Below are 13,291 nucleotides of genomic sequence, written 5' to 3' on the forward strand. Positions count from 1 at the left end.
AAAATTATGGATTGAGTGGATTAACTAAATTAAAAAAATATTAAAATAATACCATTTAAAAATAATAATAATATTTAAAATTCACCAGTTTAGAACTAGAATATTTGTGTTAAAATGACATCATTTAATAACTTTGGATCGAATCCTTTTTAATTATTCCAGCACATTGGTCCAACTGGAAAAGAAACATTAGAAAAACAAAACTTGACAAAAGTGACAAAGCAACTTGATCATCATCTATTTTAATTATATTGTTTCAAACCCTTAAAATAATGCTAAAAAACAGTGATTATCTTAAACTAATGTTCCTGGTGGTTCCCAACGTATCAATTTGAATATATTGGGATCTGCTGCTCTGATTCTGTCTGATTTGGACCAGCACCCTAAACCAGATTTCTTGACCCAAAAAATCAATATCAATGCCTCTATCTTGTACAAAGTCTTGGTGCCTCTATACATACACTTCTTCATTTCGAAAAGGTCATTTGGTTATTGTACTTCCCTTTCTTGTTCTTCGCCATACCAACCATATATTCTTTCGTTTTCTGGACCCATCTTAGATTCCAAGAAACCATAGAAAAGCTGCACAAATTCTTGTTTTCGTTGTTGTATCATCCATTTCCTGAAATCCGTTTCTCTGCACTGGCACAGTCTTGCTGCAGTTAGCTGAGGCAAGAAATGATATATAGAGATTCAAGAAAATCAAGAAAAGTGAGGACTACTACTACTACAAGACAATGGTGCAGTGTTTCAGCATCGTGAGTGTTTTGATACTAACAGTTTTAGCAGCATCAATGGTTGTGTTGCCACTGATGTTACCCCCACTTCCTCCTCCACCATTGATACTTCTGTTCTTTCCAGTTGGAATTATGGCCGCTCTCATGTTCTTGGCTCTCTCCCCCTCAGATGCTGCTGCAAATGTTGCCCTTGATACTGTATGAGTTTGTAGTATAAGATTTGCTTGTCAAGGAATTACTAGTGCTGATTTTGAGCTGTCTAGAATGCACCTCATTACTGAAATTCTCTTTACTAGTACAAGTTTTGTTTATCAGCTCTTGTTTTATGATTCATAGTTTTGTTTCTTCTGCATTTCTGCTTTTGAATTTTGTGACATGGGTTTAATTTAGAATCTACTTTTTTTTTAAAAAAAAAAAGTATTTTGTTTCCGTGTTTTTGAATAGTTGTAATATACTTATATCTTAAATAAATTTTAAAAAATAAAATAAAAATATTATTTTGATGTCTTTTTTAAAAATCACTTTTGCTGTAAATTTTGTATTGTATCATAGTCTCACTGATTTTGCCCGGCTATGTCAAAAAAAAAACTGGAAATCATGAAGCCATTTTTAAAAAGATGGGATCTTGTGCAAGTTTCACAGGAGAAAGGCTTAAAATGGCGATGCAATTTAAAACTCCAGAAAGACTGCACAAGAAACAGGCCCAGATATTGTTTCTGCTCTAAAGGATGGACATGTTGTTTTCCTACTTTTGGCTACATGTTGAAGACATAGAAGGCATTCCAAGGAAATTAGGGAGTTTTAAACACCATTGAAATTAAAAAAAGACCATCATCCCAACATCATTAGGCAAAAAATGTGATAGGAACAAGTTTAAGCAAGAAGTTCCTTGTGAAGCTATATCAGATTCGAAAGTGGTCAAGCAGTCATAAAAGAGATGGATTTGAGATGCCAACATAAAAAAGAAAAGTTGTCTAGTGCTTGAATAGGAAGAAAATGCATACATTCTTTGCTTCCAACAAATCTCCAGTCACGTTTTCCGTTGTCTATAAATCATTTTTGGTACATCACAGCATGAAAAATTCCATCACAACTCTGCATCATCTGCAACGGGTACATTCATGTGCTAATGCCTCAATTCTTTTCCGCATAGCCCCGGTTTCGGAGGTCAGCTGTTTCTATTTTCACTTTCAGAGTTCTGATTGATTCTTAAGACTATTTATAAGTGTGTCATAATGGTGAAGATCATATGTTGCGTCCCGCTTGTATGCTATTAAATCTCTATCAGTGAGAGTTCTGCACCGACGAGAGGTGCCCTGGACTATTTCTCCAGAGTTTGATTCAACATCATCATCATCATCATCATCATCTTGCTGTTCATACAGAGGACGGATACCGCACCTCTTCATCTGAAAATATGGAGCCATTGCCACTGAAAACTGCACTGCATCTCCAGCTTTAAACCAATCCTTAAACTTCCAATGGCATAACCACAACATATCCTCACTGGCTTCTGGAAATCCAAAGAATTCTGGCGTATATTCCCAAAGTAGTCCCTCAGTCTCGATTCTAATTTTGGCATAATAAGGTTTATCGAAAACAACTTCAGGGGTAATGCATGCATATGCAACACATATATTTAAGCCACAGATTTCGCAACCAAAACTTGGAGGCAAATAAAATGTTGTTTGACAACTCTCAGTACGAACATAGAACCAATCAGGAACATCGCTCCCTGGAAGAAAGATGCTACTTGTGCCACAGTCATGAAATACCTGCAGCATAGGAATTGTAATTTGCAAAACGAACAGGACAGAGGCACCATGAAAAAAATATAGACCTACATAAAAAACACTGCGCATGCACAACAGAATTGTGTATAAATACAAAATCACATGCACTTTCACCCGTAGAATATGGTGATACGAAATTAAGACATAACAGAAAATGAAAAGGCTGAAACATTAACAAGAACCTGGACGGAAAGCTTTCTCTGAGTTGATGTCACAACATTGGACCCAGTCACTTCAATATTTCCTACAGATGCCAAATTGAACAAGTGCACCATCTTGATCATCTCTACAACCAAATTTCTTACTGGTTCCAACTTGAAAACACCTCGACCCTCAATCAGTTTATGATGATTAAAAGTATCCACTTCTAATGGTCCCAACAAGTTTTGGAGATTAGTAATTCTTTCCGAAGATCCATAATTGCTTGCTATTAATCTCATTAAACTTTCTGGTAGCTCTGGAAGTGATTGGAGCCTTGTGCACCGATGTAACAGAAGGGACTTGAGCATAGTGAGACTGTTCATGCTATCTGGCAGGTTACAAATGGGGTTTCCACTAAGATCTAAATATTCTAAAGAACGCAGCCTGCTAAGATCAAGAATATCAAGATCTTCTAGATTGCAGTCAGAAACAGTTAACTTTATCAAAGAGTCTGGTAAAAACGACAAAGTAAAAGTGGCAGATAACAAGCTCTTTCTAGATGATTCCCAGGGCCACAAGTTTCGAAAATATGCTAGCAATGTTTTTATTGACATTCCATCTGCATGAAGCACCATTTCAGAACTCAACTTCCCCACCTGCTCAGGTATCTCTTCAAGATTGAAGCAACCAGACAAATTAAGTTCCTGAAGTGATTTCAACTCACTCATTTCACTTGGGAGCTTCCGAAGCTTTTTGCAATCCTTTAGATTTATAAAAACAAGCCTCTTAAGGTTTCCAATTGAATAGTGAACCTCAACCAAACTTATGCACCCTTCAAGTAACAATATTTCAAGACTTTGGAGTCCTGAGAAGTCAGGGGTTGTAACAAGACAAAGGGAATGGCTGAGATCAAGGATTTTCAACCTCCGAAATTCCTGATGAAGACAAAAGGGAATTAGTTTCTGTGGTCATATAACTAACCAGAGAGAGAGACAAAAATTAGTAGCCTACCCGGATTCCGTTCCAAACTTGTTTTAGACTGCTATTACACAGGTCAAGAACAACCAGATCCTTCAGGAAAAGATCATTCGGTAAGCAATTCAAAGAGAATCCATGCCAGCACAGCCACACCAAACTTTTTGGAAAATTTACATATCCGCCACTGAGCTTTACATTATTGAAGTGTAGCAATTTTAGATTCCGCATTTTAGTAAATGCTTCAGCTTCCAAGTGCACCTCATTTTCTGTATTTAGTAGCTGCTGATCAAGGATGAGACTCTTTACTGTTTCTGTTCCCTGCTTTTTAAAAAAAATTGTTTTTTCAAAAAAGCAAAATCCATACACAAATGTTTTTACATGTAAACATGAAAAGTAATTTTCTTACCATATTTTTTTCCAGCATGTCAAGTGCATCATCATGATGCCATAGTCTTGTACGTTTCCCAAGGTCCTCGGGTGATTCTTGACGGACAATTTCTCTCCCCATGTCTCTAAGCAATTGATGCATCATCAATTTATTATCTTTATCAACTGTTATAAGACAGCTATCAATGAGTTTCTGAATACCAAGTGTTCTATAGAAACGACAGCACTCGAGGATTCTTCTCACGTAATCTTTGTCATTTCCAATGAAGAAACAAGCTATATCAAGGAATAAGTTTTTGTCACGTTCATCCCGTAGAGAGTCATAACTTATCTTAAGAATCTTCTGTATTTTTCCATCACCATCAATGGCTTCAGGTTCTTGTGATGCTCTTTTCCAAAAATCTATACTTTGTCCAGAGAGAGAAGAACCCAGAACTTCAAGAACTAGCGGAATCCCAGCACAATGATGCACTATTTTCTGAGAGAACTCTTCATAACCTTCATTAGGAAGTGCTTGCCCAAAGGCATGCCAGCTGAAAAGCTGAAGTGATTCATCATAACAAAGAGCATCAACTCCAAACTTTTCACAAGCTTCATGAGACTTTAGCAAGCATCCATGTCTAGCAGTTACAATGATTTTACTTCCCTGGTAAAGCTGATTCCGGTCTCCAATAACTTTATCTAATTGGTCCAAGTGATCCACGTCATCAAGAACAACAAGAACTCTTTTATTTACTAAAGCATTTTGGATCTTGATATTTCCTTCATCTACGTTGTATATCTTCTGTGGTTCTCCCTTCAGGATATCTGAATGAAGCCGTCTTTGTAATCTTACCAACCCATTTGGCTGATTTGAAGTTTCTCTGACATCTCTAAGAAAGCTCCAACTATCAAATTCGTGAAAGTTCTGGTTAAAAACAGTCTTAGCAATGGTTGTCTTCCCAACTCCACCAAACCCATGGAGTATTGCTATGCCAACCTTATCTGACCCATCTTGTAACCATGAGCTAATTTCTTTTACACGAGACTCAATTCCAACTAAATATGGGGGAACATGCAATATCATGCGGTTCAATTTCTTTCCAACTTCTTTGACAATATCTTGAATAAATTGTGCCTCGTACCTACAAAATAAATTCAAAATGAAAAACCAGAGTACCAAACCCAATCGACAATACCTCAAATTAGTAGCTAAGAAGTTGAAGAGCACTGCATTTAGACAAACAAATTAGTTTGTTGGTTCTCTCATAGCTCATATAAAAACAAAATACACAGCATGACATAAACATGTCAACCATTAATTCTGAAGGTGGAAGATAAGAGATGACCAAGCTGAACTAGCATCAACTTAGGAAGATAAACCAACATGTGTTTTGGGGTTTCGTCAAAACTGTGTATATTATATATCCTCCAGACTTTATCCACTCAACTCTTTAGCAGTCAAATTCATTTCAAGACTATGATGCATAAACACCAGAACTTACACAATTTAAGACTTGCTTATATTAAGTTATAAATCATTCTATAACCTTATATAATTGCACACATAGTTATGTTTGTTCTTTAATTGCCTGTAGGTATTTTACAATATCCTTTTCCTTTCATGCATTTGCGATGCAGAGTTCCATAAACTGTTAGAAAATTTCTTTACTAAATCTTCTTTCTGTTACAGGTCTTCTAGAAAAGTATTGAAAAACTACCTATCACGTAGAACAGGTCCTTTCAGATCTGCAACTTTTCTAAGAGCCTCCCTCCATTCCTCCATGTCTATATTGTCCATGAAGTTTTTTTCATGGCTAGCAAATGCCTCAGTAAAAACACCAGTCTGCATTGAGACATCATCTGGATCAACTTCATAAAAAACTGGCAGAACAATGTGGCCAATAGTTTCTCTACATTTCATAATCATCAATAGCTCTTCCAGACACCATTTCGAAGAAGCATAGTCTCTTGAAAACACCACCAGTGACATTTTCGACTCTTGTATTGCTTTTGTTATTTTAAAACCAATATGCTCTCCTCCCTTGATTTCATCGTCATCTCTAAATGTACGAATTCCAGCCCATTTCAAAGCCGTATAGAGGTGATCAGTAAAGTTCTTGCGACAATCTGCGCCTCTGAAACTCAAGAACACATCATAAGCGTGCTGACGGATTGAAGAACAGGCTTTCCAGTCTATCATAGCAGCCATCGGACAAAACTAAAATCTCACAATTCAATGAAAGAGGAAGCACTAAAGATCAATGTAGAGCAGAAGGTGTCAACAAAGCCTGTAAAGGAAAGCATAAGATGGTCAGAAAAAATGAAGGAGAGGGAAAATCCCATTCAAGTAAAGCTAAATAAATCAGCATGACATCCATTAATAGTTTGATTACATCAAGAGTTAATCACAAACCTTTAAAATAACCAATAAATTGCAGTTTATGAGCCTGACAAAACCATGAATGAACCCATAAGTTGTCAGCGATTTTCATTATTTGCACACTAACCATATCTATAATTCATCCATGAATTAATCATTGGGTTTGAATTCCTTGGGTTCGTCGCCATGTTGAGCTTACACTAACAGAATAAACTCGCACAGTACTCAATTGCAATTCCTTCTTGCCAAGGCTTCCCCCCACCTCAACCCCAAGATTATAAAATGAAAAGCAAATCACTTAGCACTTGAAACAACAGCTAATGGTAGCGAGTTCATTCTTATATTCTATCAAGATGAAAAGATCATGCAAGACTATAACAATGAAAGCAAATATTTGACATTCTAAACCCGCGTCAATACCTTGAAGAAAAAAGTAACATGAAAGGCAAAGAGAGCATCCCCTGAACAAGAAAAGAAAGTAGGCAGGTGTAGGCATTACCTTGATTCACTTGCTTTCTTAAGGTGAGATCTGTTGTCTTTGTCTGCATCAATGATTCTTCAATCTTTGCTGCGTTTGGTTTCAGTAGAAAAGGCAACAACTACAGACACTGAACTCCACCACCTTGTGGGTTGACTTCAATTATTAAATAAAAAAAACTAATTTGGTTATTTTTTTTTAAATAAAAACTGAGTTAAAGTGAAAACAATCACCCCTACTTGTTAAATTGATGGCCTGCATTATAACACGTGCCGGACCAAACTTTTTAGGGTATATTACTTTCAATTTCCTCCTTCCGTCAACAAACTATAATAGCGTGTTTGGCAGTGTGGTTGCGAGTGCTTTTTAAATAACTTTTCATGCCAAAATGCATACCAACGATGTTTTTTCATTTTTTAAAAATCATTTTTGACATCAGCACATCAAAACGATCCAAAACGTACAAACCATATTAAATTTTAGCAAAAAAAAAAAACAAAAAATTTTCAAATTTTTTAGGACCGCGGCCGCAGCCGCGTTCCCAAACGGTGCATAACAGTACTTGCTATACTGTGGTAGTGGTCCGCATAATTTTTTTAATAAAAAAATAAAATACTTAGACAACGAGTATATTTTTCAAGTTAGAGAAATTGTCCCGTTTGTTTGCTGGAAAGTAATTTTTTTTAAAGTAAATTTTAGAAAAGTATTTTCCGATGTTTGATAGTATATTAAAAAATAAATTGCAAAACACTTTTCAGTGTTTGGTTATGTCATGGAAAATAAGTTGAAAAATAACTTATTAATGTTTTATTTTTCTCAAATTTATTAAAATAATGAGGAACAAATCTTACAAATTAAAAAGTTGAATGAGAATGAAATTGAAAAAAAATATAATTTCATAAATTATCTCAAATAAAATAAATAATAATCAAAATAATAGAGATCAAATTTAAAAAACTAAAAAAAAATGAAGAAATTAAAATAATAATAATTAACATTTCATAAATTATTTCAAATAAAATAAGTAACAATAAAAAGAATAAGGACCAAATTTGATAGATAAAAAATTTCAATAAAAAAATGATAAGAAAAAAGCAAATAGCAATTATAAAAATAAGGATCAAAATTAATATAAAAATTAAATTTTAAGAGATGGAATTGAAAAATAAATATTCAAAATAAATTATATATAGCAATCAAAAGTTTGAGGATCAAATTTGATATAATCAGCAAATAATGACATTTCTAAATTTTTCACAACTTCCGGAAAGTGTTTTCTGCCCAAATTTTCTAGGAAAACACTTTCCTGAAAACCAAGCCAAATTTTTCTTTGACTGGAAAGTATTTTCTGTTGACCAACTTTTCTAATGGCAAACAAACACAGGAAAGTTTGGAAAGTGGTTTCCCGGAAACCACTTTCTGGAAAACAAACACAACCAAAAAGGAAAATACTTTCCTGAAAACCAAACCAAATTTTTCTTTGACTGGAAAGTGTTTTTCGTTGACCAAAAAGTGTTTCCGTTGACTGGAAAGTGTTTTCTGTTGGCCGGAAAGTGTTTTCCGTTGACCAACTTTCCTAATGGCAAACAAACACATGAAAGTTTGGAAAGTGGTTTGCCGGAAAGTGAATTCCGAAAAACAAACATAGCCTAGGTTATTTACTTGATTAAATTTAATAATCTCAATTAATTTGATAATATAATAAAAAAATAAAAAATAATAACAGATAAAATAAAAAAATTAGCTCGGGTTAAGTTGGGTTAAAACACGAAACTTATAACTTGACATATAAGATTAAGATAATCCTATAAAAAGATGGAATAAAAAAATAAAATGTTGAGGAATACAAAAAAATATTTAAATAAAAAATAATTAGAAAAACAAATTATCAAATTAAATTATCTAAAATAAAATAAGTAGTAATAAAAAAAATATAAATTAAATTTAAAAAAAATAAATTGAAAAGTTACTAGAGAAAGTTGCTAAAATTAAAAAGAAGAGAGGGAAAAAAAAAATTGCCATCACAAACCCCAAGATATTTTGATCGCATGAGCCTCCTAGAAATGGAGGAGCCAGTGTGATGATTAAAACACCGTCATATATATACTGGAATTTGACCACTAAATAATGGCGTGCATGCCATCCAAATAATTCGGGTATACCCACACATTTCCATGTGCCCTGTAAACATAACCCATATTTTAAAATTAAATAATATTTTATATATATTAAAATACTAAATTTTTTTTTTGGATTTGAGGAAATTCCATTCCTCATAAAGTATATTTTATAGGTCCAGATAAGCGAGTAAAATTCTGATTATCCCAGATTTTTACAAAAGATACATGCCCTTAAAATGCTAAATTGCTATCGATCAAAGTAGATAATATAGAATAAATAAAGAAAAGACCAAAAGCTTTTTTCACCTGAGTTAAAAACAATTTGAATTCAAGAACAATATGATTATTTTACTGTATTTAAAAAAAAACCCCGAACCGCTAGTTCATTATTTTATGTCTTTAAAGGAATAGTAGTTATTTTATTATGCAAGAAATAAAAAAAAAATTCACAATACCCCCATTACCAAGGCAATTATTTTTGTTATAAGGATAGAATAATAATTTTATTATACCAATCTACAATATGATGAGTCTATAGCCCTAGTAAAAAAAAAAAGAAGCTAGTAATAATAATTTTACTATTCAAAAACAAGGTCCATATCTTGGCAAATATTGCCAATTTATCATATTTAAATTATGATTGCCTAGTAAACTGCTAGTTAAGGATCATGCTCCTTCAAAGTAATCAACAAAAGAAATTACCATCAACTAATATTTATTTATTTATTTAAAGTATGTTTTATGAAATAACTAATGTGATATCATTGGTTCCTTTTTAAGTATTATAAAATTTCTGAATTTATTTTTATTGAAGTGCAAAAATATTGCTAGAATATTGCAGATAGAAGTTTTAGTTGGATTTCTTTCATTATTTCTAGTGATATATATGTTCCAAGCATTGCTAATTTTCTGTGAAAGAATTGGAAGCAAGTCTAGGGTCTTTCAAAAAACAATTGAAGTTTATATAGCAGGGTAATCTCACTTATATATATATATATATATATATATATATATATATATATATATATATATATATATATAGATACATGGATCGATCCTATCACAGGAACAAGTGCTAAAACAACAACAACAGGAACGTCTTCGTGAGAGAAGTCCGATCCTATCACAGGAGCCGGATCCTCCGCACAGATGCTTTATTGAATCATCAAATCTGAAAAACAAAAGAACAAACACTGACACAGAGTTACCTTAATTAACCATGCATGATCCTTCCAGTATTCTTGACGAGTCCGCTGCCGAAGTAGTCATTCAATCTGTAGCGAAACCACGGAGCACTATGGTCTCGATAGTTACGCCAGGGCCGAACCCGAACAGCACACCTAGATCCAATCCTTCTCCAGTGGTGGCTTTCCCTTCCTTGGCTGATCTTCTCCTCATCTCATCAAGAACGAAGAACACACTTGGACCCCACATGTTTCCATACTCAGATAGCACATGCCGAGATGCTCTCAATTTATCTTTCGTCAAGCCAATGTGCTCTTCAAACTTGTTCAGAACGCCTGTACCTCCAGGATGGACAACGTAAAACAGAGAATTCCAGTCCTTGATCCCATATCGAGCACTGAATGTCTCCACCAAGCATTGCGCAACGCCTTCCGCAACGATTTTGGGCACCATTTTATTCAAGTAATAGGAAATCCCCATTTCACGTATGTGACCAGCTATTCCATCATCCGAGTCAGGAACAATACACTGCTCGGCTGACACAAGTTGAAATAATGGGCGCTCGGTACGTAGCTGTGTCAGGATCAGCCCCAACAATGATAGCAGCAGCACCGTCAGAGAAAATCGCAGAGCCTACAAGAATATCCAAGTGAGTGTCAGATGGTGCTCGGAAACAAATTAACAGTCATGTTCTCAGAACACACGATGAGAACACGTGCCCTGGGATTATTCTCAGCAAGGTCTTTGGAAAGGCGGAGGGCTAGGGCTGCTGTGAAGCAGCCTTGTTGATACATCATGAATCTCTTGACAGAACGTTCAAGGCCAAGGAGCTTAGTAAGCTCATGATCTGCACCTGGCATATGGGTACCTGAAGAAGTGCAAAATATAAGGTGGGTGATCTTTGATTTGGGCTGGCCCCATTCTTCAATGGCCTTCAATGCTGCTTCCTTGCCGAGCTTGGGTACCTCAGTGACCAGGATTTCTTGACGTGCATCGAGGGACGCGGCATCGTAGGTGCTTAAGCTTGGGTTCTTCTTGATAGTATCTTCGGTGATATACATGTAACGTTTCCTTAGTTTGGATTTTTCACCTGTGCATCAGCCAAGAAAAATGAAAACATATGATCATAGGATTTAGGCAAATACACCGAACTCTTTCTTTCTTTCTTGAAGCTTTTCTTTACTATCACTTAGAAGCATGATATTATTATTATTATTAATTAATATTGTGTTTTTATTTTGAAAATATATTAAAATAATATTTTTTTTAATTTTTAATATCAATACATTCAAACAATAAAAAAACACTAAAGATTATTAATTTAAAACTCTTAAAAAAAATTCAAAATTCTCACCGCAATGCCCCGGTACCTTAAAAAACACAGGTATGATAGACAAAGTGTTTTTTTTCCAATAGCAGATGAAATGGGCTTCGATCCTATTATATGAATTTTAAGTTGCATCCTCAAATTAATCAAATCAATGTTAATTTTCCTTAGTCTAATTTTGTAAAAAAATAGTATTTTTAACTGCAAAATCACTTTATTAGGCTGAGTTAGAGTAGTTTTAGAGGGTTAAAACTTGATTTTTTTTTTGTTTTTTACAATGGACACAATATGTATATAACCTTAAAAAGATTAATTTTTTTATTATCCTCTACTTGCCCTGTTTTTACCCTTATTTCATGATTTTTTTTAAAGTATTTTTTGTCTGAAAATACATTAAAATAATATTATTTTATTTTTTAAAATTTATTTTCAATACTAGTAGATTAAAATAATCTAAAAAATACTAAAAACAATAATTTAAAATAAAAAAATTAATTTTTTTCAGAAAATTTTTTTAAACGCAAAATCAAATCATAGATTTAGAGGATTCTAGATTTTTGGTTCATTAACTATAAATCCTGCCTCGCCATTTGGTGGGAATATTTGCTCAGATATTCACATGTAATTAGACTTGATACACACACACACACACACACACATAAAGGGAGCTACAGAGCTATCATGTATAATTAATGGCAGAAAGACATGCATGCATGGAGTGGAGCTCTTAGCACTCTACGTACAGTACTCTCCAGCTCTCTTCTTCCCTTCGTGAAATTAAGCAGTGTGATTGGCAATGGAAAGAATGACCAAAACCCATCCGAAGATGAGAAATCATGCGCATGCATGTGTATTGCTTACATATTCTCTTGAACTTTGTCCTTCAACTGTGTCATGTGCTCGCTTTTAGTGGCTCGGAAGTACAAGTCTGGATAGTCAGCCTGGTCGAAACAGTTGGGTGGATTTGCAGTGCCAATAGCTAGAATGGATGCCATTTTCTTCTTGCCCACCATGGCTTTTTTGCTGTGCAGGCTCTTTGCTCAACGTCTCCAGTTTTTGTAAGGAAAATTAAGCATAAACAATACATCAAAACATAAACAAAAACATAAAAGTATCCTTGAAGTGGGGGTGGTTGGCAGGGGCTTTGACCCTACAAGATATTCATTTTAGTTCTATAAAAAGCTACGCTTGATAAAACCGATCGACCAAAACTCTAAATAAACCCACAGATCTTGTGCATGTCCGAGTCCTCTTACCACGCCTAGAAGTCTCACAAGGAACCCTTTATATATGAGACAAAACCATATAAAAGCAAATATATTCTAAAATTAGGAATGCCATGCCAATAATTAAACAAAAACCGTACAATTTTCATAGAGATATATTTTTTATTCACTTTTCTATTAATTAATTATTTATGGGACATGTGCTTTTGATTGAAACATCAATTTATATAAAAATTAAGTGTAAATAATTTTTCATGTAAATATATAGTCTAGTTATTACCACAAGAAATCTTAGTTTTACAGGCCAGATTTATAATCTAGCTGTCTTAATAATTTTATCGGTTTAGTTTATTGGTGACATACTAAACTAAATTTATTTGAAAAATTCTCTTTTAATATAGTTCCTACATGTTAAATCATAAAATTCTACCAAGAAAATGCTAAATTAATTGTTGTATCAGTTTTATCTCCAAACCATTTTGATTTCTCAATTAAGATTTTTTCTTTAAATCAGTAAACAAAAATATTAAATTTCCTATAAAATGAAGTTATTTTTT

At 33.9% G+C, this 13,291-nt stretch overlaps 1 protein-coding gene and 1 pseudogene across 2 annotated transcripts; both read right to left on the bottom strand.

Moving 5' to 3' along the window:
- Positions 1-1,658: 1,658 nt before the first annotated feature.
- LOC133696852 (disease resistance protein RPV1-like) lies at positions 1,659-7,022 on the bottom strand. Of its 2 annotated transcripts, none has more exons than XM_062119148.1 (6): positions 6,898-7,022; positions 5,737-6,306; positions 4,056-5,160; positions 3,683-3,967; positions 2,713-3,606; positions 1,659-2,512 (listed from the first exon to the last, which is right to left on the bottom strand). In XM_062119148.1, exons 2-6 carry the CDS (start codon positions 6,225-6,227, stop codon positions 1,928-1,930), a joined length of 3,360 nt encoding a protein of 1,119 aa, XP_061975132.1. In that variant the 5' UTR covers positions 6,228-6,306; positions 6,898-7,022; the 3' UTR covers positions 1,659-1,927. The 2 variants fall into 2 exon arrangements, with proteins under 2 accessions (XP_061975132.1, XP_061975123.1); XM_062119139.1 differs by having other exon boundaries at positions 3,683-3,970.
- A 3,243-nt stretch (positions 7,023-10,265) lies between these two features.
- On the bottom strand, positions 10,266-12,503 carry LOC133681113 (chalcone synthase-like; annotated as a pseudogene).
- Positions 12,504-13,291: the final 788 nt, after the last annotated feature.

This window comes from Populus nigra, chromosome 1 (assembly GCF_951802175.1).
Source record: "Populus nigra chromosome 1, ddPopNigr1.1, whole genome shotgun sequence".
NCBI lineage: Eukaryota > Viridiplantae > Streptophyta > Magnoliopsida > Malpighiales > Salicaceae > Populus > Populus nigra.

Bases quoted from the DNA above. Each gene is read 5' to 3' on its own strand.
- LOC133696852 (XM_062119139.1), bottom strand. From the start codon at position 6,227: ATGGCTGCTATGATAGACTGGAAAGCCTGTTCTTCAATCCGTCAGCAC. The intron at 5,161-5,736 runs GTAGTTTTTCAA...TTTATTTTGTAG, and splicing joins GGACCTGTTCTACGTGATAG to GTACGAGGCACAATTTATTC. The intron at 2,513-2,712 runs GTTCTTGTTAAT...CCTATGCTGCAG, and splicing joins AGAGAAAGCTTTCCGTCCAG to GTATTTCATGACTGTGGCAC.